General features: G+C 36.3%; 2 protein-coding genes across 6 annotated transcripts in view; one reads left to right on the forward strand and one right to left on the reverse strand.

Annotated features, from left to right (window-relative positions):
- LOC126966230 (pickpocket protein 28) overlaps positions 1-21,964 on the reverse strand; it is a 37,955-nt gene extending 15,991 nt beyond the window's left edge. For 2 of the 4 annotated variants that reach the window (XM_050810185.1, XM_050810188.1), the window contains exons 1-4: positions 11,680-11,798; positions 8,519-8,704; positions 3,724-3,853; positions 2,183-2,304 (exon numbers count right to left, since the gene is read on the reverse strand). In XM_050810185.1, the coding sequence (XP_050666142.1) occupies positions 2,183-2,304; positions 3,724-3,853; positions 8,519-8,704; positions 11,680-11,696 (455 nt within the window). In that variant the 5' untranslated portion in view covers positions 11,697-11,798. Of the gene's footprint in view, positions 1-2,182; positions 2,305-3,723; positions 3,854-8,518; positions 8,705-11,679; positions 11,799-21,374; positions 21,390-21,949 lie in introns of those variants that run through there. The other 2 variants (XM_050810187.1, XM_050810186.1) reach the window with 2 other exon arrangements.
- Positions 15,176-27,380, forward strand: part of LOC126966276 (EF-hand domain-containing protein D2 homolog) — a 39,482-nt gene continuing 27,277 nt past the window's right edge. For both annotated transcript variants that reach the window (XM_050810262.1, XM_050810263.1), the window contains exon 1: positions 15,176-15,464. In XM_050810262.1, the coding sequence (XP_050666219.1) occupies positions 15,298-15,464 (167 nt within the window). In that variant the 5' untranslated portion in view covers positions 15,176-15,297. The remainder of the gene's footprint in view (positions 15,465-27,380) is intronic.

The following is a 27,380-nucleotide window of genomic DNA, read 5'->3' on the forward strand; positions in this document are numbered from 1 at the left end:
GTTGCCTTACCAGCATTTCTATCTTCAGTTCATAGTGCGCAGCCTTTGGTTACTAGAATTGTAAATCATGTACCAGGTAACTCAGAGATTGTGTATTTGAACGAAGCTAACAATGCTTGGCTAAATATTGCAAACATTCAAAATTTTCCAGACGATTTAAAGTGTCAAAAAGCATGGGACGCACTTCTTTGTAAGCCAGCCTTTGATGATCTATTGATCTCATCTACTGACATAACAGAGCGTGCTCGTCTTTTGGCCGTGACACAAAATGAGTCGGGCTTTTGGTTACAAGCCTTGCCTTCTGCGCCGATTGGAACGCTACTTGACAATATGACATTGTCAATATGCGTATCACTCCGGCTAGGTATAAAACTGAATGAACCACATCAATGTAGATGTGGCGTTCAGGTAGATGCTCTTGGACGCCACGGGTTATCCTGCCTAAAATCGGCAGGCCGTATCAGTCGTCACGCCAGCATTAATGAAGTCATCCGCAGGGCATTTGCCGCTCTTAATATACCAGCTGTTTTAGAGCCAAATGGTATTACCCGCCGCGATGGCAAGCGTCCTGATGGAATGACGCTGGTGGCTTGGGCACGGGGAAGGGCGCTGGTGTGGGACGCTACTTGCGTCGACACTCTGGCTCCTTCTCATGTCCATGTTACGTCAGTTGGTGCTGGGGCTGCTGCTTCGACTGCCGAAGACAGCAAGCGTCGCAAATATGTTGGTCTCAGTGAGTCATACATCTTTGTGCCGTTTGGTGTCGAGACACTTGGCCCGTGGGGCCCAGAGGCGCGGAGAATGTTCAAAATACTATCTTCGCGCCTCAATAAGGCTACTGGAAACCCAAGCGCTGGCAGCTATTTCGGTCAACGGATCAGCCTTGCTATCCAACGGGGTAATGCTGCCAGTATTCTTGGTACGCTTCCCCGTAATGATAGTTTTAATTTTATGTAGTCGTAGTATTGTAAATATAGTTATAAGATTTGTTTTGATTAAATAAATATTCTAATATATTAGTACTACATATAAGTTATATAATGTTATGTGTGTGTGTGTGAGATCTCATAATACAGCAAGAGACTATCTAGACATATAAGTTTTCTAAGTAAAATTGTAAAGATATACAGATCAACTATGAGGGTAGCGATTTCGATAGAAACTTAATCTGCATCATTCGATTTTTGAAAATCAATATTATCAATATAGACAAAAATCAATATAATATAAGGAATTTGTCTATGGCCCAGATTCGTATTAGGCCATCAACGCTTACTTGAGAATGTCACCTGTTTGTAACCATAAAATTATAAATTATTTTTTTAACAACAAGCTGTTGACAGGATCATTCAGCGATCACACATAGCGCTGCACAAGCATGACGCACGAACCAGCAATCGCCTCTCTCGATTATATTTTAGGGAAAGGAACGACTAGGTAACCGACGAACGCCGCGAGAAGCAATTAAATTATGCGAGCATAACGGAGGGAAATAACTGGGATGGATGTTTAAAATTACCAATCGAATGGTGATTAAAGTTCAAAATAAAGATGATCGCAGGATCATTATGTTTACTTGACAATGTTTGGGTATATTGTGCAACTAGTGTGACAAATTGTCGATTGGGTAATCGACAACGTTGCGCGATTTGCACATACTATTTCGTATTACAAATGCGAAGATTTATGTATTATTTCCGACTCCTTATTCGTTTTTAATCTTTTGTAATTTAAATTATAGAGTTATTTATTAAATTAAACTATTTAACGTTAGCGTTAACCTAAATTCACTTTTGATAATTCGATAGTGTTGTTTTTTGTTATTATTTTATTTATTTTAGCAATTTTATCTGAATTTGCGTGTGCCAAGTATAATTTGCGTGCGACCGCACTCAAACAACAGTTTCATTTCCAAAAAAACTCACGTGTAATTTTAAAATGGGCAAACTGCTTTTTCCTCCGCAACAGCGAGCGCCAAAATACTACTTTTCCCGCATAAGTAATACAATAAACGCTTTTTTCATCGCTGTCACATGAGATAGTACTACAAATTACAATAAATAATTTGTTTGCAATCGCTTTACCACGCAATAACTGATAATGTTTCGGTTTTAATGTTTTGGATATTTCTAGAAACAATAGACAATAGAGTTTAGTTAACATTCCGGTCTCCAATACTTACTCTTCCTCGGTCAGGTTCTGGTAGGTGGACTCGTTGTTGTACTGGTGGTAGTATTCCGTGAAATTAAATACTGTTTGCATGGCCTTCGTCTCAAAGCACACCGTGACAGCGGGGTAAGGAATCTAAAAACAGCAGACGTAAAAGCTTATATATATATATTATGTTTTCAAAATAATACATTATTCCTCGAAATAATCTAACATAGGTACTTATTTGAAAGGTATATAACTAATTTCTATTATATAAGTTACGTATACGTAACTTATATAATAGAAATTAGTTAATATAATAATATATACATTATTTAAAAAAAATCATAATATTAATATTTTTGTTTATTTATGAAAAAATGGTGTATCAGTTCCTCTTACTTACTTGAAAACTTAGATTAAGGATTGGTACTTTATCAAATCAAATCAAATCAAGTCATTTATTTGCATAGATTGAGTGGGTACATTGGTTAATGTAACCATTATAATATTGAAGTATATACATTGAAGGATTGGCGAACAGACTTAGTTCTGCAGCATACGCGGTTAAAAAGATTAGACAATTAACTGACATAGATACGGCGCGACTTGTATACTTTAGTTACTTCCATAGTATTATGTCGTATGGTATATTGCTGTGGGGTAGCGCTGCCGACATTAATACAATATTTGTGCTGCAGAAGGGGGCTATTCGCTATATTATTATTTATAACCTAGGCCCTAAGGAATATTTGAGTCTGACTGTTGCTTCTCAATATATTCTTGATAATGTAATGTATGTTCATAGGCACATAAGTGAATTTACCAGAAACTGTCATAACCATAATGTTAACACCAGGAACAGACATAAGCTTATAATGCCTACTACTCGACTTAGTCGAGTTAGCAAATCTTTTGTGGGGCGATGTATATGCTTTTACAACAGGATCCCAGAAAATGTTCAAAGCAAAAGTATTACGTTATTCAAAAGAATTGTTAAAAAACGTTTGTGTGGTAAAGGTTACTATAAGATAAATGACTTTTTTAATGATACCACAGATTGGGAATGGAGCGACCGCCCTCAGGCTAGTAAATAATAAGTTTAATTGTACAATGTTACTTTGTAAATGTTACTTTAAGTAATTGTAAAACATATTTTTGATAAAAAAACAAGCCCGCTGAGTTTGTTGCGCCCATTCTTCTCAGGCCTGAGGCATTCATTTTGGAATGGGTGGTAGTTTTTTGACTTTCAATAAGTGATTTCACATCCTATTATGAATCAAAATATTTGAATTTGAATCATAGGTGCTAATAATCTGCCGGGTAGGCATGCAAAAAAATTATCTCGACCCGGCTTTATGCAACTCGGTAGATACCTAACTAAAAACATAGTCATACACGTATACAACTTTGTTTTCGTAAGTAATGTAATTCCTGCTTAGGTGTGGTGAAAAACAGAATAAGTATGACGAGTTATCTACCACTTTCGCAGGTAACCTTAAGTGTAATCTAACAAAAAGTAGTAACACACCGTATTGGCGCGGCCAACGTAACAGAACCTTATTGACTCACTTGCCAAACAGGAGTAGAGGTTTCCGCAAAGCTCACAATCACTGGACTTATGTTCCATTTGATCCACACTTTCCAGATCAATATGGAGCAGAGAACAACGCAGCACGTGAACATGATCAGCCAGAATATTCTAGAACATTAAAACTCGTTATAACTTCTTAAACAAAAGCATTGCCTTAGATCATTTACGGCCGTTCCCAATATTCAGTCATCTCCGGTTGTGGCCTACTCGAGATAAAAAACGTAACTATCGTTGACTTTTCTGTCCCAATAAACTTATTGACGGTAACTTACCTTATCTGTACACGCTGTCTGTCAATGGGAGGACGTATAGTTTACCAGCGATAGAAGTTTGTATGGAAATTGTAATTCACGCGTCCCAATATAAGGCGATAAGAATGACTTATCGGGTATATTGGGACAGCTTTAGATTATGGACAGCTAATTACTGACAGTAGAAGGTAGTAATTTATCTCTGTAGATCTGTAGATTGGGAACGGCTATTATACGTCTAGAATCTAGATAGACTATGACAGCTGTGAAAACGTCGAAACAAATTGAGCTTAGAACCAACCTCTATTTTGAGCAATTTTTTTTTTTTTATGGAGTAGGAGGACAAACGAGCGTACGGGTCACCTGTTGTTAAGTGATTACCGCCGCCCACACTCTCTTGCAACACCAGAGGAATCACAGGAGCGTTGCCGGCCTTTAAGGAAGGTGTACGCGCTTTTTTTGAAGGTACCCATGTCGTATCGTCCCGGAAACACCGCACAAGGAAGTTCATTCCACAGCTTTGTAGTACGAGGAAAAAAACTCTTTGTAAACCGCACTGTGGAGGACCGCCACACATCCAGATGGTGAGGATGATATCCTAACTTGTGGCGTGTCGTGCGAAGGTGGAATTCGGCGGCAGGAATTAGGTAAAACAGCTCTTCGGAACACTCCCCATGATAAATGCGGTAGAAGACACACAATGAAGCGACGTCTCTACGCAACGCTAAGTGATCCAGCCGTTCACAGAGTACTGGGTCCCCGACAATTCGAGCTGCTCTGCTTTGCACGCGGTCAAATGGATCGACCTGATACTGGGGTGCGCCAGACCAGAGATGACAGTAATACTCCATGTGTGGCCGGACCTGCGCTTTGTACAGCGCTAGAATGTGGGCCGGCTTGAAGTATTGCTGTGCTCTATTAATGACGCCCAGTTTCTTTGAAGCCAATTTGGCTTTGCCCTCCAGATGGCCACGGAATTGGCAATCGCTCGAGATTTTAAGACCCAGTATTCCGATACTAGGCGAGGCTTTTAGGGAAGTGTTGTCGAAGAGCGGTGATGCGACAAATGGGGTTTTTTTAGTGGTAAACGCGCAAACTTGAGTCTTCTAGGGGTTAAATTGGACAAGGTTCAATTTACCCCATTCCGCGACCTTCTCAAGAGAGGACTCGATAGAAGACACAAGTTTCTCCCGGCACTGGTCGACGATTTCCCGAGAGAGACGTGCATGGCCCGTGTATACGGCATCACCAGTGCTGTCATCTGCATAGCAATGAATGTTGGAGGTGTCCAACATATCATTGATATGCAGAAGAAACAGCGTAGGAGATAGCTCACAGCCTTGGGGCACTCCAGCATTCACGGGCTTCGGGTTCGAGCAATGTCCGTCGACAACGACCAGTATGCTGCGCCCAGTGAGAAAGCTGGAGGTCCACTTGCACAAGCTCTCGGGAAGCCCAAATGATGGAAGTTTAGAGAGGAGCGCCTTGTGCCATACACGATCAAAGGCCTTCGCTATATCCAAGCTAACTGCCAGGCCTTCCCCCTTGCTTTCAATAGCCGCAGCCACTAGGATCATCCGAAGGGAAACAAACCCTGCTCCAAGGGTAGGATGCAAAAAAGGAACGCACCCTATCCCAATCTGCTGACTTGTAGTGCCAAACGCGGCGGGTCTCTGGTGGTCTGCGACGTGAGCGTCGGATAAGCACTACACTCCTGACCAGGCAATGGTCGGACGTTCCGAGAGGGGCGTCGACAATGACCTGGTAACCATCGGGATGTGTAGTCAGCAGAAGATCTAATAAGGACGGCATGTGGCTATCCACATCCGGGAACCGCGTTGGCGACGCAACCAATTGGGACAGACCCTACGCAAATGCAAAGTTATGCACAGATCGCCCTGCGTAGTCTGTGGTACGTGATCGGGAAATGGCCTCCGGTCCTCGACACTAACCTATACGAAACATAGCGGCACTAGGCCGCTACTTCACGCCGGTATTCTGTGCGAGTGTGGTAATTAACCCGGACGAGTCTGGCCCGATTGTGCTGGCGTCAAAAGACGGCTGCGTGACTCTCCCACTTCTAAAAAGCCCTTAGTCGCCTCTTACGACACCCATGGGCCTGGGACTCCCCTATTCTTTTTATGCCCCGGGGAAAGTACAGGGCAAATTCTAACACAAAGTGTCATACAAATCGCGGGTGTAAGACGTAGCTTGTCACGCACATTAAACTAATATTCCTGGCATGTTTTTATCGGTTGTCTAACAGCAAGAGACTATCTAGACGTATAAATTATCTAAGAGTGCGGCAATCAGCTGAGCAGCCTCAGGCCTAAGCTTGAGATCTATACAGTGTATTTAGACTTTACTTAGGTAAAACTTAGCTAAGTGCGATAAAACGCGAACTTTGAGATCTATACTGTGTACTTAGACTTTACTCAGACTTTACTTAGGTAAAACTTAGCTAAGTGCGATAAAACGCGAACTTTGAGATCTATACTGTGTACTTAGACTTTACTCAGACTTTACTTAGGTAAAACTTATCTAAGTGCGATAAAACGCGAACTTTGAGATCTATACTGTGTACTTAGACTTTACTCAGACTTTACTCAGACTTTACTTAGGTAAAACTTAGCTAAGTGCGATAAAACGCGAACTTGACCTTTGCTTTGTGTTGTCTTAGCTTAAGCACAATTACAGCTGTCAAATGACAATAAAAACGAAATTAAAGATTATCTATGCTTACACTTAACTAATGTTTACGTAACTCTGAGTAAAGTCTAAGTACGCTGTATAGATCTCAGGCTAAGGCTGATATATCTTATGTAAAACTTAGATGAGTTTGATAAACCGCGAATTTGAATTTTGCTTTTGAATAATTTCAGCTGTCAAATGACAATAAAAACGAAATCAAAGATTATGCTATGCTTACACTTACGCTAAGGTTTACGTAAGTCTGAGCAAAGTCTAAGTGTAGGTTAGACTTTGCTCAGACTTTACTTACGTTAAACTTTCCTGAGTTCAAGCTTAGCACAACCATTCATTTACTATTTATAGTCATTTGACAATTGAGAAAATACTGCGAACGTAACAGTGTAATGAATGTATAAACAGGCGTCCAGTAAGGAATTCCCACCGATAACATTTCTATTATCTTCTTATTTAGATTTCGAAGGAGCGGCCAGTAAAGTAACATAAATATAACCGGTTAACCTAATTAACAATAAATAGACAATTTTCTTGACGTAAAATATACGTTCGCGTGTGTGTGTGTGTAACAAAAGTTAAGCTAATAACACATATTATTATGATTAAAGTTAAGTAAAATTTAAGGTATCTACTCGATATTGTTTTTTTTTTAATAATGGTCCATGAAGTTCAACGTTGCTCAAAATATAATAGCCAAAAAATTTCGCTTAGGTATACAAAAGATATGGTGTGTGATGAAGTTATCACTGGTGACGTTCGGTTTCAGACTAAATCTTCATCAGAGATTTTTTTTATATTCTTTCTTACCTAAACGAATTTTACTCAACCTTGCTCAAAAGGCCTGTAGTAGCTTTCATTTCAATAAAAATAACTCAAATTCTTATATTCAATTGGAACACACTCTGTTGTAAGTGTTTATTTTTTTAGTTTGAGTTCCAAGTTTTGAGTACAGACATCGTTTTTATAAATAACTAGCTGTTACCCGCTGGCTTCGTTCGCATTTACCAGGGCAACCTTTGATAATTTATACGTCTAGATAGGGCCTCTTGCTGTTAGACAACCGATAAAAACAGGCAAGGAATCTTAGTTTAGTGTGCGTGACAAGTTACGTGTTACACTCGCGATTTGTATGACTCTTTGTGTTAGTGTGCGTGCATTGCTCAAAATAGAGGTTAGTTTTAAACTCAATTTTTTTCGTCGCTCTCACAACTGTCACAGTCTATCTAGACGTATAAATGATCCAAGAGTGCAACCATATTAGTTGGTTCTCATGCTGTAATACACATATATACAAAATTTCATATCAGTATGATCTATGACCATAGCCTATGGTTCAAAACATAAAAATAACTGCTACCAGCGCCACCTATCCGGCACTAACGTAACGTTTAAATGTGTGCAAAGATTCAATCCAATTTGGCTAACGGTCATAGAGTTTTAGGTGAAAATACATACAGACACACATCTCTTTTTATACGCTTTTTATTAGCTTCACTTGTGTGTATGTTTCTTTGTAACCGACTCATTTGGTCGCGATTTTGACCCACTTTAAACGGGACGATTTCGTTCAAACTTTGTAGATTTATCGAGGACCGATGACAATACATTAATTTGATAGAATTATTCCATTTTTCAAATTGCATAATAAGATTTTTGTTAATTTATATAATTTTCATCTATGCTCTGTAAGATAGGAAATGATGTTAATTTTAAATTTCAATATAAATGATCTTCTTTTTTAGTTCGGTTTTCTACAAAAAGCGTGTTTTTTAGTTTTTATAACTACAATTAATGTATCTAAAGATTATAATCTTACTTTTCTACAAAGGTTCTCTCCTTTTCGCCAATATACTTCAGACCGTGGAGGTTTGAGTTTGAGCTGTAGTCAACCAAATACTCTTTGATCATTAAGAATTTTGTTTTCTTTTTCTTCGGCGACTCGTTGCCATTATTCGCAGTTTTCTCTGGATCGTCGTCTCGAAGATTACCGATGCTACCAGTTCTAAAACAATATGTTAACAATAGCCATAAATAATTAAGTATTTTTTGTTTGCCTAAGTATAAAAAACTCAGTAATTTACATTTCAAATATGATATACATTTCAAATCAATATATATGCGTCTTATTTTTTCTCAGTTTAAATTGAATATAAAAAAAATCAAATTACAGATTTCTTTACTATAATTGTAAAGCAATTAACAATTTAGGCCTCATATTATGTAGGTATCAGAAAACTTATTTCTATAACCCTATCTACAAGTTAAAGGATCACACTTTATTAAACTTTTAAGTTTATGCAATATTATGTGGTCTTAGGGGAAGGATTCCAAGAAAACTGGGGAAAACTGGCTATTCGTTGATAATATGAACTTACATACTAACTTATAGCTATCTTAGAATTAATTACTAGTTAATACAATAAATACACAGTTTAAGAAAATTATTAGAAGTGAGTGAGATAGAGGGACCTGGCGAAAGGGAGAGAGACTGGAAATAGGAGACCGTTTTGGACTACATAACTTAATTAAACCAATTTACAAATTTGGTTTTCCATAGGTTTGGTTAATCCTGACTAGAACTCTGAGTGCGTGTGTAGTTGTGGTTTGATGTAGTTGTGGTTTGGCGTTTGGTATTTGTGTGTTTGTACTTATGACGTAGTCCGTGAGTGATCTGCGGCTGCAAGTCGATCGAATATGCCTTAAAAAGAACCATTTATAGTTCCTTCTAGGAAAACCAGCGACAGAGCATGCTGGTACTTATGCCGTAGTCCGTGAGTGATCTGCGGCTGCAAGTCGATCGAATATGCCTTAAGAAGAACCATTTATAGTTCCTTCTAGGAAAACCAGCGACAGAGCATGCTGGTACTTATGCCGTAGTCCGTGAGTGATCTGCGGCTGCAAGTCGATCGAATATGCCTTAAGAAGAACCATTTATAGTTCCTTCTAGGAAAACCAGCGACAGAGCATGCTGGTACTTATGCCGTAGTCCGTGAGTGATCTGCGGCTGCAAGTCGATCGAATATGCCTTAAGAAGAACCATTTATAGTTCCTTCTAGGAAAACCAGCGACAGAGCATACTGGTACTTATGCCGTAGTCCGTGAGTAATCTGCGGCTGCAAGTCGATCGAATATGCCTTAAGAAGAACCATTTATAGTTCCTTCTAGGAAAACCAGCGACAGAGCATGCTGGTACTTATGCCGTAGTCCGTGAGTGATCTGCGGCTGCAAGTCGATCGAATATGCCTTAAGAAGAACCATTTATAGTTCCTTCTAGGACAACCAGCGACAGAGCGTGCTGAAGACATATGGGGGAGGCCTACGCCAAGGAGGCGACTGCTGTATTAGTTAATCATAAATTCTTTATTTTAATTTGAGATTTTAGTGCGATTTTCTTTCAAACTAATTGAATAAAATGTAAAATTTTTTTAGCGCTCTTTTTAATCATATATTTAATATTTTACTATCATTGCTATTGCTATAAAATAATCCTAATCTAGTCCCAGGCTGTCGGATCACTTAGATATTCAGCTGTGTTCTAATAAAACATTAAAATTAATTTATAAATAATGCCTGAACACTGATTAAGACTTTATTATAAAAGTGCATTTACCCTTAAAGCTATTATGTATCTTATGAAGCCTACTAGAATTAGTTACAAGCAATCCCTTATTTCTAGTGTTATAACAATGAAGATCACTATTAAGAGCAAAAAGATGATGATTTTTGTGAACGTATATTAAATTTTCATAGAGAAGGAGAAGAAGAGGAGGAGCAACGGGCGCATGACACTCTGCAACTTCTCAACATCATGGAATCACGGAGCGTTGTCCGCCATTTTGATATTATGTGTATACGCGCCTTTCTGTAGGTAAGTCGTATCGTCCTGGACACACCTTCATTTAATTATTGGAACACCAACAATAGATACATTATCTTACACTTTATTAAGAGTCCATATAGTCTAGTATATCTATTAATTAAAGGAGCACACAGCATTTCATAATAGATATTTATAGATATACAATAGGAAAAACAAGAATTAAAAATTAAATCAAAATACTAGTAAATTAAATTAAAGTTCTTACAAAATATGTTTGAAATTAACAATTTATGAATATATTATACAAGAAAATCTGGTGACAATATTAAGCTGTTGTTGTTGAAGATATCTAAATCAGCATCATTTAAAAGTATGGAGTTGTGTGAGGAATAAATTCTATAGCTAGGTGCATTCCGTCCAATATTAGTTCTCGTAACCGGTAGATAGAAAAATTCATGTATGAAAAGGAAAAGAAGAAGCCCGCTGAGTTTGTTGCACCCATTCATCTCAGGTCTGAGACATGTCTTTTTGGAATGGGTGGTAATTTTTGACTTTCAATCAAGTGATGTCACATCCTATTTTGAATAAAAATATTTGAATTTGAATTTAGTTGTGGAAGATGTCACAAATCCAGCCGGTGAGGGTGATAAAGGTGGAATTGGGCCGTCCGAATCCTCCGTGATAAATGCGAGAAAAGAAAAACAATAAAGTGAAGTCAATAAGATATATAAATTATAGAATAATATTAATAAAATGTGTCCTACTACAGAAAAATATAATTTCATTGATGACAGGGTACAAACCTGGCGCCCCTACTGTTTCTTATCGTCCAGTCCTTACCAATATTATTATAAAGCTAAAGAGATTATTTGTTTGTCAGAACGCGCTAATCTCTACCGATAGAATTAAATAATTCTTTTTACATAATATAAGAGCCAGATTCATGAGGAAGATATAAGATTTCGCATACTTAGATTTGGTTTGAAAATTTCATGCAAACATTCATGGGTATAACGAACATCTTAATTTTATTTAACTATCCAACGCGGAAATGATGCTGGTATTTTGTTTTGGGAATGATAGTTATCAACAAAACATTTAAATATTTTTTACTTTAATGTACACATAATTATTTTAATTAAGCATTCACAACTTACCTGGAAAGTCGTCTCATCGCGTCGGTGTCAACTCACATCTAAATAGAGTTTACAGTATTTTTCGTTTCTCGTAATTAAAACACGACGCTTTGAAACATCCCAGGGGAAGAGCAAACAATTATGGAATTAATTTAACTTCACAGAAATGTATATAATGTGGTGATATTTGGTCAAAAGTACAAAATAATTACGCAGTCATGAATTATAATGCATTACATTACTTATATTAATTAATACATTTAGGTTTAAAGAAAGGAGTGTCGCGAAAAGTAAATTAATATGATGTAATTAGTAAATAGTAGTTATTTAACTATCGTGGGTATTACGTAGATAGTATACCGAGGGAAAGTGTAAACTAATTATTTAATAAATTTATATAATTATTAAATAAAATAATTAGTATATTACGCACCTAGGGAGAAATGTAGATCTTTCTCACCCGCGGAATATTGACAATCTCGGATGGCAATGTCCTACTTATCTCACGTGGTGCGTATACGATTTTTTTCCCCATCTGGATGAAAAGCTCACTCTAAGTCCCTGTACGAGGGACAAAAGTCATCTTGCCGGGAGAGAATCAGCCACTTTTGTCCCTCGTACCAGGGACTAAAAGGCAGCTTTTCATCGAGGTGGGAAAAAAAATATTTCAGTGACAGCGCAAATTATTTGTTTGTCTACTTTTTATATTTCTCCTGCGAGTGATCACCGTCGTGTTGCCAGTGATGACATACGGAATGCAGACGTGGCCGCTAACTATGGGCCTTATGAGGAAGCTCATTGTCGCTCAGCGGCAATGGAGAGGGCTATACTCGGAGTTTTCTTGCGAGATCGAATCAGACATGAGGAGACCCGTAGAAGAAACAAAGTTGCCGACATATCCTAGATAGTTGTGGAACTGAAATGGCAGTGTGCAGGGCACATAGCTCGACGGACAGATGGCCGGTAGAACAGTAAAGTCCTCGAATGGCGACCACGTACCGGAAGACGTAGTGTTGGTTGGCCCCCGACAAGATGGATCGACGATCTGGTCAAGATCGCCGGAGTACGTTGGATGAGGGCAGCGCAGGACCGATCGTCGTGGAGACCTTTGGGGGAGGCCTTTGTCCAGCAGTGGACGTCGTCCGGATGATGATTTCCGGAAGAAATATACTTAAAATGTTAATGGCAGGCTAAATTGATTGAAATTATGAGTACCACAACGGTGCCTATTTCTGTCGTGAACCAGTAATGTGTAAGCATTACTGTGTTTCGGTCTGAAGGGCGCCGTAGCTAGTGAAATTAGTGGGCAAATGAGACTTGACATCTTATATCTCAAGGTGACGAGTGCAATTATAGGGCCGCTCAGATTTTTTGGGTTTTTCAATCATCTTGAGCGGCACTGCATTGTAATGGGCAGGGCGTATCAATTACCATCAGCTGAACGTGCTGCTTCTCTCGTCCCTTATTTTCAAATAATAATAATAAGATGAAGATTCTAGGATATGCCAACTTGTACTATTATATATACTTTGGCTATATGCAAAGGTATACATATTCGGCCTTACAAGTAAACTTGGTATAAAGTTATAACTAAGCATAAACAAAGAAAATGCAAAATGTTTACAATATCGTTGACAACACTGACAATACAATGATAATTCTGAAGTTTTCCGAATGACAAGCAGCCTTGCAAATAAACGCGGGAAACGTTTTACGTCGGAATACACCAATTGTACGCAAAATGTCTATTTGTAAACATTTGGCATTTTCTTGGCTTATCATTAGTTATTACTTTATGCCAATTTTATTTGTAAGGCCAATTATGTTTTCCTTCTTACATACTTTTCACTTTAGAGCTAAATAAGTGTATCAAATTACAAAGTTTTGAATGATAAATTTCTTTTATGTGTCTGTAATACGTAATAGAATATTTACATCAAATTTAACAACAATTTGATTATTTCAAAACACTTTTCAGTCTATTATAATATTATGTATTGTGGCTTGGTTATTTAATCGTTTGTGGTGCGGTCTCTCTATATTCGATTTTGTTTTTACACTATTAGTATTAGGAATATGAATTTGCCGATTTGTACAGAAAAATCAAAATTCGTTGTTTTATTAATTTTACATATTTATTCATTTAAAATAATAATAATAGGAAGGTCATTTATGCCTTTGCGATAGAACTGTGGTGATCTAGATTCGACAAACTGTAAAAGCATTTTGTACTGCCTCCTGAGAACAAAACTTTTTATCACGTAGAAAATTGTCCAAATCACGAAAAAATTGTACGAAGGGTGACGAATGGTTTCTAATTGTCGTTCCTGTAGAGTTAAAACGGTTTCTCATATAAGGTCTCGCGTTTTCATGGTATAGCAATAATGGTGAAGATCGATTCATGCGTCGCCGCTGTTTCACTGCTAGTTTTGCTATTATTGTTCGGAGTTCGGCACAGTAGACATTATTGCTTGACCAGATCTGAAGAAGCTATATTGATAACACTATGCTGAGACCACCAAAACAGTAACCATTACTTTTATTATTGGTAAGCTTTGCTTTAGGACACTGGTGCGGCGTTTGACCTGGGGTCAACCTTACATTATTCCCTTACGGTTATCGTAAAGAATCCACTTTTCATTGCATGTCACTTTTCGATCCAATATTCCTTCATTTCTGTATCGATTCAACAAGGCAACACAAGTTTTAACACGCGTTTCTTTCTGCAGATCAGTCAAATAGTAAAGCACTAAATTTTTTATACTTTTTTATTTTATTGTTTTGATGCAAATTTGTCAATGTTGATGGTAAGGTAACGTTAAACCATGCCGCTAATTCCTGGGTAGTTTGGCTCGGTTCTTCTTCCACCACCTCTTTCAATTCATTGTTATTCACCTGTGTGGGCGGTCTTCCACATGGTTCGTTCATTAAATCAAAGTTTCCACGGTCCACCACTAAAGCGATTAAACCAAAATCACACGGGTTGTTCATTATCAGTAGCATTCCCCTCTCCAAACGCAACATTGATATTGCGAGCTGTTTCTGCCGTTAGTTCCGCGTCGGAACTCGTATTCAAAAATCACTCGAATTTTCGAAGTATCCATCTTTCTTTCTTTCAGCTTACTGATTTAAAAATATAACCGAAAGTCGATACTTGAATGTTACATGTAAATATGTATATTTTTAAAAGAAGAACTACATAGGTACCACCGTGAAAATAGTTTCACTCAAAAATCTCAAACCACGAAGGTTCTATCTCAATTCGAAGTACCTATTACAATAAAACGGCAATTTTATACTTTAACCCCTATTATTAGCAAATAATGTATTATTATGTATAATATTAAAAAGAAAGATATTGTGCCAGTACAAGTAGTATTGGCACAATATTGTAGTAAGGCATTGATTCATCCTGTGCGGTTGAATCATTTTATTATAGACCTGTCTATAGCGTCGTCCCGCGACCCGCGTCCGCGTGGCTTGTCTTGAGATTACGTTTGCGTACAAGACGCGCGCGAACCGGCCAAACCGCTCGGCGCCCGGCGGCCGCTCTCAGTTTCATTTCAGTATACGTCAGGTCGTCCTCAGGCGAGCGCGCGCGGTTATATAAACACACAACTTTTATCGTTCGTATTAACCATGGCTACCGACGAACTAAGCGGCATTCTCATGCGAAGGCAGGAGATCAACGATAAACTTGAAGAAGGGGTTGAGATAAAACCGAAATATAAATTCACGAATGTTTATACGGAGTTCCACGAATTCTCCAGGAAAGAAATAAAACAGTACGAACAGACCTTCAACAAGTAAGTACCTTCTAAGTTTATTGCATACATACATGTAAATAATATTTAGCAAGCCTTTACTGCAAGCCTTGATATTAAATTTAGCACCACATTGCTAAAAGTTCGTTAAGTTACAATGCAAAAATAATTAGATAGAATCTTATCTCCGGTTGTCGTCTAAAATATATTATTTTCTCGTTCTCAAATGAATATATTAAAAAGTAATCGAGCGAAACAAAATACCTACCTCAATATAATTTTATGACAAGATAAACATTCTAGGTCGTTCTCCTTGCTTATCGTATAATTTCGAGGTATCAGTTAAGTGTTAATAACAACACAATTACATTAACAGATATTATAAATTGGTAAAATGTAGTATCATTTTTTAGTAGGTAAGTATTTAATTATCGATATATTTTGAATGCGTGTGCACCCATACATCGTACCCACACAGAATTGGCGCGTCGTGGGAGATGTTGAATGGTTTTCAATGGTCTTCAAACTTAGTTTTATCAGAACAGTTTGACTTTCGATTTTATTTATCACACGATATTGTTTGATGTTCACACGGTTGTTATATGAGTGGATTGTTATCTTTCTTTTATAATAAACATCAATTTAGTTTATAAGCGTCAACGTTTGCACGGTTTATTTTAAATTTTATGCTTGGTACCTACCTTCCAATTATTGGATTTGCTTTAAATATACCTTACATCAGCTCCACTTTGGGCTAATAATGACATGGGTAATGCAAAGTTACGATAAAAAATATCCTCATGCTATATATAAATTTATTTGCATCGTCTTTATAATTATAAGTATAAGTTACCTATGAACAACGTACAATCTTATTTTACAAGATTCGTATGCATTTAAATTAGAAAAAAATCTTAAAATCTATATAAATCTTTCATCTATCTTTGGATCTATCAATGATTTTATTTAGTATAATATAATATAATCCAACTTTAAATGTGCCTCATGTGATATTAATAAACTTGCAGTTTCCAGTTATGTTCTAACTTAATATGATAATTTTAAAATAAGATAAAATTAAAAATTTCTTAATAGTTAAATTTCCGGTCTCATAAACATACGATGTTGTTGGATCGTGACACACAAAATTTAGGAAGTAAATAATAAGTTGGTAGATAGGTAGGTACATTAACATTCATGATATGAATTATTCATAACATCGAAGCCACACGCCGTATTCTTGTAAATTAGTCATATTTACTACTATGTAATACGAAATAATATAAAAACACGGTCAACGTTTAGTCATTCTTGAACGCGATTCATAACGCGAGTTTACGTAAACTTAACATCGAGACCGTAATCCGTAACATAACTAAGTTCCGTAACAATGTAGTAACAACCAATATTGGTATTATCATAATAATATAATAGTAGACGTCTTGCAAGAAACTTTTTGCCCCACATATTATATCTAAGGTTTTGTGAAATCTAGTATAGTATTCCCGGAACCGATATGACTTAGAGACCTTCAAGTTCAGGCGAAGGTTAGGCAGAAAACACGCAAACATACTACCAAAGCCAAGGACCAATAATTATAGACTGAAAACAATTACCTATAAAGGTGCTAGACTCTACAATGGACTATCTTCGGATATCAAAGATGCAGGCACTTTTAATTTATTCAAGCTCCGTTTAACCAAATGTATTACGGATGACACTTCCTTTGTCTAGTGCACGCACTTATATTTAGTTTTATACATATGTGTATCATACGGACGATTCATAGATTATCTATATAAATAAAAATGAATTGCTGTTCGTTAGTCTCGCTAAAACTCTAGAACGGCTGGACCGATTTGGCTAATGTTGGTCTTGAATTATTTGTGGAAGTCCAGAGAAGATTTAAAAGGTGAATAAATTTGAAAATCCACGGAATTAAATAAAAACAACAATTTTGTATTTACTTTGATGTGCCCTCGTCGTTCAAAAATCAAATTGAAAGAATAGTTTAAAATGAATAACTAATTAGAATCTTTGTTTCTCAGGAGGTACTACATCTGTTAACTATGATGGCAATACAACGTATGCTGGGTCAGCTAGTCTAATATATAAAATTCTCGTGTCACAATGTTAGTTCCCGTACTCCTCCGAAACGGCTTGACCGATTCTCATGAAATTTTGTGAGCATATTGAGTAGGTCTGAGAATCGGCCAACATCTATTTTTCATCCCCCTAAATGTTAAAGGTGGTCCACACGATTTTTTTTTTAATTCTTTGACATTTTTTTTAAATTTGTTTGATTATGAGTCAGCATTAAAAAATACATACAACTTCAAATTTTCACCCATCTACGATCAACAGTTACTTTTGTATCGCGATTTTAATATCGGCAATACAACGTTTGCTGGGTCAGCTAGTTATTTATATATATTGTTCTCATGTAAGTGACAGTTTATATGTTTTTAATGAGAATAAGTTATCTTTAAACCTAAACAAGGTGCTTTTAGACAAGTTTTGTAGTGAATATATAAAATTTTGAGTAATGAACACTGTTTTATCCGGTTACACATACCCTTAAGTGTTATTTGTAGGTTGCTTATGTTTGCTGTTGATTATAGTTCACACTCCAGAGCTATTTTGAACTACCACTTTTTTTTGCAGTAAAACATTTTTTTCTCGGCATGACGCATTTGTTTAGAACTACTCTCAGAAAAATTATTCTTATTGCTTGTACTTTTTTGTGTAGGTAAGAATTGTAAGCATATAAATTATAAACTGTTCTCTGTATAAACACTCTTGACAGAGCGATCGTGGTCTATACGAAGTGAATTTTTTTGGGGAAGATGTGATTCGCCCCACGAGGATTCGCCACTTTTATCTGCTGGCCGACAATCTGGTACATTCGTTCAATGGTCCGCCCACAGCAGACTTAATTTTGTCGGGGTTGGTCTTTGGTCATCGCATGGGTGACCTTCTTTGCCCTCTGATGCCCTCCACCTTGCCCTGCACGACAAGGCGCTCAATGGACTCACTCTCGCGCCGGGAGACGTATCCGAAGAATTTAAGAATGCGACTCTGTATTAACACCGTTAGGCGTTGTTTTAAGCCAAGTTCTTGGGGAATAGAGATGGTTCTCTCAAGACGTTGCCAACGTCTCCATAAACTGTTTGCGCCTGTTAAAATGTTACGTTTTCCACGCAAGAATTTTGACGTCTAGTGTTATTCCATGGGCAGTTGTTTTTTCACTGTACCTACAGCACGTGAGCTTTTTGTCTGTTTGTCTCCTCTTGTACATATATATATAAATATTAATTATACAAACAATTAAGTAAATACACATTTTGATTTGATATTATATTTTTTCTACCGCCTAAATTATAGATATTACCTACTAGCTGACCCAGCAAACGTTGTACTGCCACATAAATGAATAAAAAAAATTGCAATTATAAATTTGGGTATGAAAAATAGCTGTTGGCCGATTTTCAGACCTAACAGTAATGCACACAAAAATTCATAGACATCGGTTCAACTGTTTCGGATGGTTTGGTAACAAATACGATTATTACATAACTGTAATGTCTGTCGTATAAGAATTTGTAGGTGTCTATTAAAATTATGAATTAATTAAGTAAATGTGTTAAACCATTTGTTATCAGGATTCATTAATTTTATTTTATATACCGTCCCGTATAATTATATAAATATAATTTATTTAATTATACGGGACTCGAACCCGCGACCTCTCGGGTTTCGTCTGAGCGCTCTTTCCAACTGATTACAAATGTATTATGTATATTTAATACCAGAAGTAAGGGATATAACTTTAAAAATAACAAACTGTTAAGAATTGAAAGAGCGACATCTCAAGTCAATAATCTTATATGCAATTATTGTGGTTGAGCAGGTTATCAACTGTAAAGTAGATCCTGTAGATGGAGCCACAACCTGAGAGATCAACAAGAAATACCACGATTCACGAACCATACGAAGTCACTCGAACGGTTGGCTCAGTGGAAGAGCGCTCGAACGGAACCCGAGAGGTCGCGTGTTCGAGTCCTGTATCGTTCACAAATTTTGGTTACAAATTTAATATGAATAAAGATATTGAAATTTTTATCGTACCTACATTGGAATACAATAGTTCTCAAATGTGATTCAAAATTTGACAGAATAAATACTACGTAATAAGAGGCGAAACTGCCTTAGTAAAAATTGTTTAGTATGAAACGTGCAGTGATATGACATGTGTTTGAAATAGTAGCAATTACAGTATGGCCATTGGCAATGAAGTATAATTTCGGCTATCTTTGTTTTTTACAAGATTATAGCCGTCATCTGTCAATCTGTCAATGACTGCACGTTTCATACAATCGAGTGAATCGCTTTTTTCTTAGAGTTTCGCTAGGCTGACGTGGCAATCAGATTTTGTTGAAATTTAAATAACCCAAGTTAATCATCCCTTCAAAATTGGCCATACCGTTTCAGAAGAAGACAAAAAATTAAAAAAAAAAGGTTTTCTAGTATATAATAATTCGTTAAGTACTGGTACTGTTATAACTTATTTGAAAATTATAATGTACCCACCAACACATAGGTACTTTTTTTTACATGCTTTTTTAAGCTTCACCTGTAACTATGTTTGTTTGTAACCGACTCATTTGGGCGCGATTTTGACCCACTTTAGACAGCCAGATTTCGTTCAAACTTCGTAGATTTATCGAGGCCCGATGTCAATACATTAATTTGATAGAATTATTCCATTTATCAATTTGCAAAATGAGATTTTTATTAATTTGTATAATTTTCATCTACCGTCGATAAGGCAGGAATTGATGTTCATTTTCTTTCTTCAATTTCAACCAAAGCGTTTCATTTTATTTTTTTAAACTTCTTTTATAACTCATTTCAAAATAATTATACTACCTATACCAACACATACGTACCTATTTCCTTTTTTGTTTTATAGTGTAGATTACAATAAGTGACAGTACTTTATCTGTCACAAATGATTTAGCATATCCGTTGCGAGTTGTGATAATGTGGCTTGACAGCCGGTCAACTAAACTAAACAAAATTGATCAGTTGCGGGAAGTGGACGGAAGTGATATCAACACAATCAATGTTTGCTCATGAGTCATGACTCACCATTCACGCAAACTAAAGGGTGATAATAGGCAACCCCACACGTACAAGCTCGGATAAATTACCATATTGTAATTTTATATATTATTATATATATTATATTCGGTTGGTAATCCGCATTCCTGAATGCGTCTCAGTGCGAAATCAAGGATCAAGTAAATGTGATTGCTCTATTTTAAGTACATTTCTGACAGTGACAACTGACAACATCTTCTACTCTACGTACTCTAGCACATCTCGGAGAATCCAATAGAGTCCGTTCAAGCTAAGATGTCATCCTCACCATATGATTACGTACCTTTTTTTTTTTTATGGAATAGGAGGACAAACGAGCGTACGGGTCACCTGTTGTTAAGTGATCACCGCCGCCCACACTCTCTTGCAACACCAGAATCACAGGAGCGTTGCCGGCCTTTAAGGAAGGTGTACGCGCTATTTCTTGAAGGTACCCATGTCGTATCGTCCCGGAAACACCGCACAAGGAAGTTCATTCCACAGCTTTGTAGTACGTGGAAGCAAGCTCCTTGTAACCTTTTTTTTTTCCACAATTTTCTTCTACGTATATCTAAAATTATACTCTTGTCTGTTCTCTGGTGTTAGAAGACAAAAAGGATGTAAATACTACAAAAAAAAAATTTACTATAAAAACAACCGCCTTCAAAAACACTATTCCAAAACAATAGTAATATGCACTAATAAGTATAAAAATAATTGCGTATTTTTATACAATCTAATTAATTAATCAATTTCTAGATACGATTATTTGAGTTTTGAGGTAACAAGCATAAAATAAAAATTACATACCAACGAATTGAGAACCTCCTCCTTTTTTGATGTCGGTTAATAAAAATTTTTTGCTCTTAATAGTGATTTTCATTATTATAACACTAGAAATAAGGGATTGCTTGTAACTAATTCTAGTAGGCTTCATAAGATACATAATAGCTTTAAGGGTAAATGTATACACTTCTACAATAAAGTCCCAGCCACTGTTCAGGCATTGTCTATAAATAAATTTAAATGTTTTATAAAAAAATGGCTCTGTCGTAAATCCTATTACTCCACTGCTGAATATCTAAATGATCGGACAGCCTGGGACTAGATTGTGATTATTTTATAGCAACTGTACAATATTGTATATTTTTATTGAAAAGAGCGCAAAAAAAAAGAATGCTGGGAGAGTTTCTTGCGCCGCTTCTTCTCTCTCAGAGCGCCATTTGTTTCCGAAGCGGTAGTAGTATCTAGTAGTATAAGATATGACATCAAAAAGAATTCTAAAGGAATCAATTTTGAGAAAATAAATGCCTTTTATGCCTTTTAATTTCTAGATACGATTATTTGAGTTTTGAGGTAACAAACATAAAATAAAAATTACATACCAACGAATTGAGAACCTCCTCCTTTTTTGATGTCGGTTAATAAAAGGTGGGACTGCCTAAGTAAAAATTTAGATGTAGTTTAGCATGAACCGTGCAGTTATTTGCATAATTTTAAAATCGTATAGTAGAAGTATAATCCGGCTAAGTTTGAATCTCCGTGTTTTACAAGACTATAGCCGTCATCGGTCAATCTGTCAATGACTGCACGTTTCATACAATCGAGTGAATCGCTTTCTTCTTAGAGAGTTACGCTAGGCAATTGATCACAGACTACCTACGTACTAAGAATAACACGTCTTCTGGAATTCAGACCTTAGTAAGGATATTAGCTATCTAATGGCACAATAATGTTAGAATTACATACCTAATCAGGTACCCTTTGAGGACCTTAAAAACAACAATAATATAATCTCGCCTCAATTGTTTATTAAATAGGTACGCTGCATGTTCTATTCTATGCTGTATAGACAACCTGTATAGCCGAGTGGTTAGCGATCCTACCTACCCGGGTTCGAATCCCGGTAGGTGCAAGCATTTATATGATTAATATAGATGTTTGTTTCCGAGTCATGGATGTTTGAATGTATTTATGTATGTTTATATGAATATATGTATGTTTAAGTAAGTATATTGTATTAAATATATCATTGTCTTGTAACCCATAACACAGGCTATATATGCTTAACTTGGGGCAAGATAATTTGTGTAAAAAGTGTGTCAATATTATTATTATTATTCTATACTTTCTATTGTGGCTTCTGTGGAATAAATACCACAATTTAGCCAATGTCACGTTAACGTATAAAGGTATTCACGGGTGCAAAGATTGAAACAACTTTTATTGTCTTATTTTATTCGTGAAACAAATATACAGTACCTACCTAAATGCTGTTTTAGCAGTTAGACTATAAAGGACATTATAATATATCAAAAGTTATTAATAATTTATTTATTAAATCATTAATCATTGTTTATTAGACATTCACAAATACAATTACTTTTAACTATTAAAAATAAGTACTTATGACCACTTAAATGTATTTACAAACGAAGTGAATACTAGGAATACATAGTACTTAGGATACATTATGTATAAAATTGTACTAAAGAAGATTGCAAAGGGCAATTGAAGAACAAATGATCCACATTTCCCTCATCTAAGCCACAATCACAAAGGGAGTACCCTTACCCTAATTCTAAGTTTAGATAGAAATACTGGAGTACAAGTGTGGTTTAGACGTAAACAATGAGAGACTAGATTTGGTTTAATTAGGTAATAATAGAAAGAGTTATCGCCATTGTTCTTAAAGGTTCTATTAATGAAATTTATGTAGCGCCTAGCGTGTATTTATTAAAGACAGACAAACACCAGTGGGAGGCTCCTTTGCACAGGATGCCGGCTAGATGATGGGTACCGTAACGGCGCCTATTTCTGCCGTGAAGCAGTAATGTGTAAACATTACTGTGTTTCGGTCTGATGGGCGACGTAGCTACTGAAATTACTGGGCAAGTTAGACTTAACATGTTATGTCTCTAGGTGACGAGCGCAATTGTAGTGCCGCTCAGAATTTTGGGTTCTTCAAGAATCCTGAGCGGCACTGCATTCTAATGGGCATGGCGTATCAATTACTATTAGCTGAACGTCTTGATCGACTCGTACCTTATTATAAAAAAAAAATGATAAAAAAAATACAAAACAGAACATAACATGTAGATAGGTAGATGTATTGCCAATTGTCACGAATCAGGAAATTCGTGGTCGTTTTATGTTACAATTTACAATACGCAAGTGTTTATATAAAATTGTTCAATTTCAACAAATGTTTGAGCATTTATTACAATAAACAGATTATTACAAAGAATCATCAACATTAACACAGTTTTTATATTTAATGTAGTTAAATGAGCCAGTAATTATAATTTAATACCTATAATTCAACTTACCATGAACACAATAACAATTTTTTGTAGCCCCGAACCTACGGTTTGATGCAGACTTGTGCAGAACAGTGGGAGGCTCCTTTGCACAGGATGCCGGCTAGATTATGGGTACCACAACGGCGCCTATTTCTGCCGTGAATTAGTAATGTGTGAAACAGTACTGTATTTCGGTCTGAAGGGCGCCTTAGCTAGTGAAATTACTGGGCAAATGAGACTTAACATCTTATGTCTCAAGGTGACGAGCGCAATTGTACCGCTCAAAATTTTTGGGTTATTCAAGAATCCTGGGCGGCACTGTAATGTAATGGGCAGGATAGATTACCATCAGCTGAACTTCCTGCTCGTCTCGTCCCTTATTATTATTATTAAAAAAAAGAAAACAATATTTATTTGTATAATATTTTGTGTTCACTATAGATCTCCAAATGGTTGTAAGTACGTGCTTATAAATATAATAAAAATTATAATAAAAAACTCAAAGTGACATAAAGTTTAAAATACCTTCTTAGGACTCCATTTTGTAATAAAATACAGACAGGGACAATCGCTAAAGCTCCACTGTAAAGTACGTAGGTACAAATTAGTCCTTCGATGTCAGTTTCCCAGGCTTCATGTAATGTAGATATTATAATATTGACGCTGTAATTGAATAAAAACTTGAATCCCGACGAGGAGCGAGTTTCGTCCTCGGATCACCCTCGTAATTTGCTCTCATACAAGATGGAGGTCGATTTTATTATAATACGATACGATACATTAACGTGCGATTTTGTCCTTTAAATTTCCACCAATAAACCACACATTTAACGGTTAAAGAGTAATAAAAAGACATTGTAGGGTTCTGTTCCCGAAGGAACCCTATTACTAATACTCCGCTATCAGCCTCGCCCCGTCCGTCTGTATGTCAAGGGGCTGAAACTCATAAACCGTTAGGTATATTATAATATATGTCTTGGATGATGACTTCAACGACAAAAAAAGTGAGATAGATCTAACGGGGAATAAACTAAGATCATTTATACGTCTAGATAGACTATGACAGCTGTGAAAACGTCGAAAAAATTTAGTTTAGAACTAACCTCTATTTTGAGCCATTCGCGCACACTACCTATTGTAGTGCCGCCCAAAATTTTTGGGTTTATCAAGAATCCTGAGCGGCACTGCATTGTAATGAGCAAGACGTATCAATTAGCATCAGCTGAACGTCCTGCTCGTCTCGTCCCTTATTTTCATAAAAAAGACAATTGCGCTCGTCACCTTGAGACATAAGATGTGAAGTCTCATTTGCTTAGGAATTTCACTAGAAACGGCGCCCCTCAGACTGAAACACGGTAATGCTTACACGCTACTGCTTCTCGGCAGAAAAAGGCGCCGTTGTGGTACCCGTAATCTAGCCGGCATCTTGTGCAAAGGAGCCTCCCACTAGTTGGTCTAATAGAGTTTTGTTGCAAGAGTGTACAGTTATATTAAAATCATAATCTATTTTTTTTTCTTCTTGCTATCTCTGCGTAATGACGCCTTCATTATGAACTTATAGAATTACTTCAACGAATCCAAATGACTGTAAGTAATCCACATGGTTGTAATAGTTTCCCTATATGATGGATGTATCGTCAACTTAATGACGCTGACAGATGACTCACTCATAACTGTTTTTTTTTTCTAAACAACCTCACAGTTATAATGAGTCTATAAGTTATAAACATTTTAAGATTCTTAGATTCATTCATTACATTCAACACTACTTATACTAAAGTAATTAAAAATCTGTAAGTAGAACATCTTCGCGAAAAATTAGCGACGCAAGAGGAAAAAGGCGGTACGATGTTGGTGGAGGGCGACAGAGTAGTCGTAGTACACTTCTGAGTTGAATCATGCTAATTTAACATTAAAATGATTTTTCAATCTGTATATAAATTTATTAATATCTGGACGACCGAGCCTTGCTCGGATTTTTAAGAATGTACAAAACTTGAAAAAAAAAATACTATAGGACATCTGGATTCGAACCAGGGTCTTCTGCTTTCCAGATCACTCAATGTCCCATCTGAGCTATTATAGTCTTGTGTATATAATATATATTTATATATATATAAAACACGGATAAATTACATTTTTTAATATTGAAACCTAGCTAGGTCGAATTCTCGCCTCCGGAACTACCAGTATACTAAATTTTATTAAAATCGTTGGAGCCGTTACCGAGATTCAGAATATATATATATATATACAAGAATTGCTCATTTAAATATATTAGATAAATTGTTTTCAAACTTATATACTCGTATATGTATATTATATGTCAAGTTTATTTCTAAATTTCATTAGGTAGGTGTATGTATGTATGTTACAATTTAATAGGTTAGTGACTTTAAAGGTATTTTTAAAGAGTTACAGAAGTTTACTTGTGTCTTATTATAGATTATTTAGCTAACCCGACAGACGTTCTCTACATAATAAAGTATTGTTTTTTTATGAATTTGTGAATAACATAACATAACTTCATCACAAAAAGAATTATTTCGTAAAATATGCTCCCTGTTATTATAATGAAAATGTTTCACCGCAGAACTGTCAAACTGTGCGTCAGTAAATTCTATCATAGAAAATATGTCGATACAAAACAATTATTGAAAATAAAAATTATTCTAGGTTCCAAATCGAAATAAATACTATCCTATGTCTAAAGTTGTACTAAAATGCACTCCGTGTAGTAATCCCTATTAAAATCGGTTCATTAGTTTAGGAATTTACTGGAAACAAACATCAGGACACTGGATTTATATACATTAACGGCCGTTCCCAATATACTATCTACATATTGAGATAAATTACTACTTTCTACTGTCAGTAATTAGCTGTCAATAATCTCAAGCTGTCCCAATATACCCGATAAATCATTCTTGTCGCCAGTTCACTGTTGCAATTTCCATACAAACTTCTATCCCTGGTTAGCTATACGTCGTCCCATTGACAGACAGCGTGTACGGATAAGATGAGTTACCGTCGATAAGTTTATTGGGACAAAAAAGTCAACGATAGTTGCGATTTTTTATCTCAAGTGGGGCACAACCGGAGATAGACTGAATATCCATTAAGGGGGAATGGCCGTAAGATGATGTTAGCGACCGGTAGATACGATGTCGGCATCCCTTGACGACGTAAAATGTTTCAAAGTGTGGGCAATATGGCGTTACATTTAAATATTGACGTTATCGCTTCTTACTTCGGTAAAAAAATCAGTAATCAACATAGTTCAATAGCCATTAACACTACAATAATTAATTAGCTTCACATTTTAACGTTACGTAATGACAAATGAATTAAAACTGCATGCCAATCCGTATTTTTTTCGAGAGGAGTAAAATACATTTACGTATTGAAGACCCCGAAACAGGGCCCATATGTCGGGCTCGGGTGTAAACGGCCCCTACCGACTAAAAACCTCCTCTGTGCTGATAGCCCTGAAGGCTTTTACAGCGAAGCCGGG

Source organism: Leptidea sinapis, chromosome 9 (genome assembly GCF_905404315.1).
Source record: "Leptidea sinapis chromosome 9, ilLepSina1.1, whole genome shotgun sequence".
Lineage (NCBI taxonomy): Eukaryota > Metazoa > Arthropoda > Insecta > Lepidoptera > Pieridae > Leptidea > Leptidea sinapis.